Raw genomic sequence first — 6290 nt, 5'->3', positions numbered from 1 at the left:
TGCTCTTGGCTCCAAGTCAAATTGATAGACAAAAGTGGGGCACGATAAACAATGGTCCCGAGGACGGGTTTTGAAAAGGTCAGATGAACTTACGCCACACTCATGACAAACTAACTTATAGAAAGCAATTAATTTTGTGGGCTGTGGTGAATTGAATCAACAGAACTATCGTTAAAGGAACACGTTGCCTTGGATCGGTCGAGTTGGTCTTTGAAAAGCGTCTGTAACCGTTTGTTACAAAATGCATATGGTTAGAAAGATGTTTTAAAAGTAGATAGAATACAGTGATTCACACAAATTTGCCTGGAAATTGCGTGGTTTTCCTTTTACTTTGCAAACTAACACGGCCGGCCATTTACGGGAGTCAAAAATTTGACTCCCATAAATGGCCGACCGTGTTAGTCGACGAGGTAAAAGGAAAAACCACACAATTTCGAGTGATACTTGTGTGGATCATTATGTTCTACTTTTAAAATATCTTTCCAATCATAATAATATGCATTTTATAACAAACGGTTACAAACGCTTTTCAAAGACCAACTCGACCGATTCAAGGCAACGTGTTCCTTTAAATCACCGCAAGGTAAACTTACGATTCAACATTATAACTGACAAACTGTATCAGCCGCCAAACCTAACACGGCCATATTTACTGTAGTTTAAATGCAAATTAAATTGAGACAAATAATTTTGCATTAATCATTAATTTTATTTCCAACTCGCCTCTGCTCAATCGTTCGTTCCAAAACACGGATATTGGATAAATGGAACTGGGTTTGCAATGTTTGTTTTTGATATAGACAACCTTTATAAGACAATCGTATTCCAAGAACTCCCATAGCAATTAAAGTGTTAATGTCCCAAGATCACACCGAACGAAATGCATTCCAAAAACAGTACAGTTATTCCACCTAAAAAGCAATCTCCAAGTTTCCATTTTGGCTGCTTCGTTCGAGATTTCCCGCTCTTTAATGCAAATCTCTGTTGACTGAATCTCAGCATCTCAGCATCCAGAACACTATTATTGAACTAATGAATTATTCATTTTATGAATTATTCATCGGATCCTGGCAAAACAGTGGCACAGCTCCTCAAAACAACAGCAACACCCCCAAACCCGATGAACTGCACACGACAAATTAAATCTTTTCCTGAATATTTATTAACTTTATTTTGTCGGTTTTCAACCTTGAATCTCGCTTTAATTTAATATACAATATAATTTGCCCTGCACGACGACAGGACAATTGCACTGTCTCTCTCCCTCTCCCAAATCGGCCCTCAAGCGATCGGCACGTCCGTCCCCTTGACAAGATAAAAAACTTGTTAACGTTGTAAGACTAACAAGTTAAGGGGCCGTGACTCCTGGTCGTCATGGGTTTGATTGGATTTTAGCATCGAGCAAGTAGAACGTAGCCCCTTAGGCGGGGAAAGATTAGTACGTGTGTGTCAGGATGCTCCATACCGTGTGCTTGTGAAACTGCATGGCTAAACAAAATGGAGCGTTTTGATCAAAATCACATCAAACCAAGCGTGTACCAATGGATAGAAGGTCACAATGGAATAGACTTTTATTATGGTGCAGCCATCTTGGATTTCTACCACTGTTATCAATGTTACCAAATCGAGGCTGGGAGAACAAAATAGTCTGGTTCCTATTTTAAAAATTATTATAAGCATTCATTATTGTTATTCGATACGAGGAACATGACCAAGATGAAGGCAGCATGATAAATGTCTATACAGTGTTGTCTTCATAACTTGATTTGAAATGTGCAAAATTCGTGAAAATTGGTTTGAAAATGGCTCGTGTAGTTACAGGCATCCAGGGATCAGATCGCATAATATTTGGAATAAAAGATAATGCCAAATACATCCCACATCTCTGGCAAACATTGTTTTGATGTGCATTGTTCCTGTTGTTAATATATTATTGTATTATTTCACAAGTTTAAAAAGAAATGTGCAAAAACAAAGAACACTGTTAATTTGAAAGCAACATGTTGCTTTGAAACTGTTATTATAAATCGGTGTACATTTCCAGGCACAGTTTTTACAAAATGACGTAAATATTATTATGTCACCCAAATAGATTGTATAAACCAACACAAAATGATTAATTGTAAAATAGTGTAGCTTCATAAACTGGGTCTTTTGAGGTCACATTTAAAGTAGAGGCAACAAATCGTCGGTTCGTTTCAGCAGGAAAGCTATATTAGAATTGCTTGCACAATGTTAAAACAAATTTCCATGATTAAATGTTTGAGTACAATCGTTGCAAAATGTTGGATTTAAGAACACAAAAAACAGGGCAGGTCCAAAATAAACTGTGTGGTTTAAAGGTTCTGTATATTATTATGTTTGGTTAAATGAATTTCAGTAAAAACTTGAAGAACCTTTGGTTTCAACTCGACGTTTCGATCACTGTATTTTCTGATCGTCTTCTGGGGAAACATAATTTGTATCATGGCCGCACTATGAACATGGCTTCCGATTTTTACTGGCTTTTTAATGGCTGTGACATCGTTAGCCGTTGGCTATCATCACTGGTACTCTAGCATGGGCCAGGTTATAAGCAAAAGCCGCAGCCATAGCCAGTCATGGTCTCCGTAAAGGCATGTTGCAACGTCACCACATCCAGAGTTTTGTCACCCAAGGAACTACCGGAGGTCATAAATGCAAAGTAAAAACAGAATATAGCCACAGTTTGGCATGTAACAATATTTCACAATAATACTCGAAAAACTTAGGGCTAAAATTGTTGGAAACAAAGCAACGAACCATGGGATCAATTTGTTTGATGGAAAGGTTGCAGAAAATGTTGAATTTGGTCACAACATCTGCTAACACGATTTAGTGCATTGCCCACATTCGGTGGTACACGCCAACCGGCGCGCATGTGTTTTTATATACTTGATTCAATTCAATAGAAAGGTATAATACGCGACCAAATCACAGTGAAATGATCTGGCGACTATCATGTGTTTGAGAAGCTACTAATTACTGTGCTTTTTGAGACAAGAGACCCGACGAAAAAAGGCAAAACATTTTCCAAATGTTGAGTTAAAATTCCCCGGAATAATATAATATACAAACAGTGTGAAATACCCTATATACATACAACTTATAAACACCAGTGACAAAAATCACATGTTACCAATAAATAATAAATAATTTACATATTATTAATTTGCGTAATATTATATACATGTACATAAAACAAAATTACAATAATGCTGTAGACTACACGGTGCAAAAATTGATTGAAGTCAAAGACACCGGTGAAAATAGTAATCACTTTAAGTTAATAATTTTGTCTTTCAAAGACTTTGTAACAAACAATGCTTGTTGGCCGAGGGCTAAATACTCAAAGACACCCTGAAAGACACAAACTAGGCTTAGAATTTTGAGGTTTTGAAGAGGTGAAAGTGAAAGATCAACTTTACCACAATAACAGGAACTCTTCCCTGATGACGGGTAAAGTCTTTGATGGTTTTTGAATTTAAAGGGACTGTATTCGTTTGGTAACGACTCTGACAATAGACAATGTGACCTCTGACGTCACACGAAAACAATAACATGATTCGCGCGCATACCGCCGGGCACAACCTTGTTTTGGCAGCCAGCTAGAAAGTGTATGCAATCTTACCATGACTACGTGTCTTTTTGCCCGGCGAAACATGACGTATACAGTGTTTTTTTCAACAGGGCGGTTTGAACGTAAACATAGGTCACATCGTCTATTGATGGCAATTAAAGGAACACGTTGCCTTGGATCGGTCGAGTTGGTCTTTGAAAAGCGTTTGTAACCGTTTTTTATAAAATGCATATGGGTAGAAAGATGTTGTAAAAGTAGAATACAAAGATCCACACAAACATGACTCGAAATTGCGTGGTTTTCCATTTACCTCGTCGACTAGCACGTCGGCCATTTATGGGGGTCAAAATTTTGACTCCCATAAATGGCCGACCGTGTTAGTTCGCACAGTAGAAGGAAAACCACGCAATTTCGAAGCAAACTTGTGTGGATCATTGTATTCTACTTTTAAAACATCTTTCCAACCATATGCATTATATAAAAAACGGTTACAAACGCTTTTGTTTTGACCAACTCGTCCGATCCAAGGCAACGTGTTCCTTTAATACCTACTTGGTAAGAAGTACAGCAACTTTGGATAGAATGCATTTTGAGTTTCTTTTCACTTCAAAATACTGCGGTTATGAACAAAATTATATCACTTTTTATATCCCCCATAAATTTTGAATCTGAGAAGCGTTACTAACTGTTAGCCAGTAACGTTTCCCAGTCTCAGATTGTGTATTCCAAAAGCAAGGTTATTCTACCTGTGGACATAACCGCTCTAGATTTTTGGCAATCTCTCCAAAAAAAGCTACCACATTGTGAAATGACATTTTCACAGGATAGTTTATGGTATATCTACACCTGTGATTGAGACAAACAGTGGGTTCCAATTGCCAAACGTGTACCTTCCCTTTAAACAATGATTGCACAATTCCCTGTTGATAAACAACCCGTATTATACTCTTAAGAAACACAACCGGGATGCAGTATAATTTTTAATAAAACACTTTGTTGTCATGGTGATAATTTAGAAATATCCACAAGTGAAGAAAAGGCTACCCTTTGAGACAAAAAAGGTCAAAAACGTTGTCAAATAACTGAAGCACGTGGCCCACCAACTGCCGCTCTGGCCACCGCCTCGCTGTACTCTCTAGCACGCATACGTAGCGCTGCCAGACTAAGGGATCTCTTTTCTTGATTTTCAAGTACAGCGAATGATGAGAGAGGCGGGGACTTGAGGCTGTTTGCCAGACTGTAACTGCCGTACATGAAGGGATTGTACGAACCTGTGGGAACAACACAATCAATTAGTAAACTTAATAATATACTCGACATGTGTTCAGTTATCTATATAGTTTCGAATGCAAACACGCTTGAGCTATAGATGACGAAACCAATATATATCTATTTCTTTTCTTTCAAGTAAGGCTATCTTTCTGTAGGTAAGAACAAAACAATGTTGTTTTAAAAACAATGTTATCTTATTAACATTTATTTATACAATAGTATAATTCGTAAAAATATCAAGGTGTTTTTGTTCATGTCTAGACAATATCCCCAATAATTAGGGCACTCCCAATCTGTCCCTGTTTTAGTCATCACGCAAAACAAACGACGTGAAGGTGAAGATAACCAAGAACTATTTTGAATACTTAACTTCCGAAGGTGGCCCATCTTTTCGTTTTAAAGGCACTCGACACTTTTGGTAATTACTCAACAAAAAATTGTTAGCATAAAAACGTACTTGATAACATGCACTCCGCCTCTGTAGTAATGTAGTTTTTGAGAAAGAGGTAATTTCTCCCTCAAAATTATTACCATACATCAGGCCTGAAGCTTTTTTTATTATCATCTGAAAGCACACACATTGTGCAACAAGGGTGTTTTTCCCTTTCATTATTCTCTTGCAACTTCGATGACCAACTTGAGTCAAATTTCACAGATTTGTTGCTTACTCTTTTAATGTAAAATAGTGAAAAAAGCACTCTTTGAAGAACCATATGAAGGACAACTCTTTTTCGAGTGGTCGTCCTCTCTTTTAGATTGAAATTTGCATCTTTTTGAGTGATTTTTCACTCTGTCCTGGAGTGAAACCCCTCTAAAAGAGTGAAATAACCACAACTCTACTTGACGAGCCATAATAAGGGACAGCTCGAAAAGTAAAGAGTGGTGTTTTTCACTCTTTTACATTTAGAAAGTATGTTTCGAGACATCAAGTGAGAATACTGGTATTCGACAATTACCAAGGGTGTCCAGTGCCTTTAAGTTTGTTTTCACCACCCCTTCGCCTTGTTAGCCACTCCCCTTCTTCTGATACTCATTTTTCTATTGTAATGTCGTACCATTACCTTTTCTTGCTGCGTAAGACATCAGTTGAGATGCATAAGGCGTTGTTAGCGAGGCAGGAAATGAACACAAGGCTGGGTTGTATCTTCAAGAAAAGAGAAAAAAGACATTACTTATATTTTTTTAAATCACATGTACTACCAAGGCTTAATTTTACAAGACGTTGGGACTATTGCTCCTAGACTTCACATTGAAGACAATTGGACCGAACCATGATTCTTCTACTCATGAATCATTCTTTCAAATTTACTCGGATTTTTTTTCCCTTTAAAACCAAGATTGCATGCAGAGGATGCTCGATCGCCATTTTGTTGCTGTTGTGATGACGTCATAACCAGCATCCCACGGTTGCATTTTCGCA

At 37.6% G+C, this 6290-nt stretch overlaps 1 protein-coding gene across 1 annotated transcript in view; it reads right to left on the bottom strand.

Annotated features, from left to right (window-relative positions):
• Positions 1-4063: 4063 nt before the first annotated feature.
• Positions 4064-6290, bottom strand: part of LOC139952971 (uncharacterized) — a 37770-nt gene continuing 35543 nt past the window's right edge. Inside the window, exons 6-7 of the mRNA XM_071952321.1 lie at positions 5932-6014; positions 4064-4869 (exon numbers count right to left, since the gene is read on the bottom strand). Of these exons, the coding sequence (XP_071808422.1) occupies positions 4673-4869; positions 5932-6014 (280 nt within the window). The 3' untranslated portion in view covers positions 4064-4672. The remainder of the gene's footprint in view (positions 4870-5931; positions 6015-6290) is intronic.

Source organism: Asterias amurensis, chromosome 21 (assembly GCF_032118995.1).
Source record: "Asterias amurensis chromosome 21, ASM3211899v1".
NCBI lineage: Eukaryota > Metazoa > Echinodermata > Asteroidea > Forcipulatida > Asteriidae > Asterias > Asterias amurensis.
Note: the sequence above shows the minus strand (reverse complement) of the source record. Positions and strands in the feature narration are given on the sequence as shown.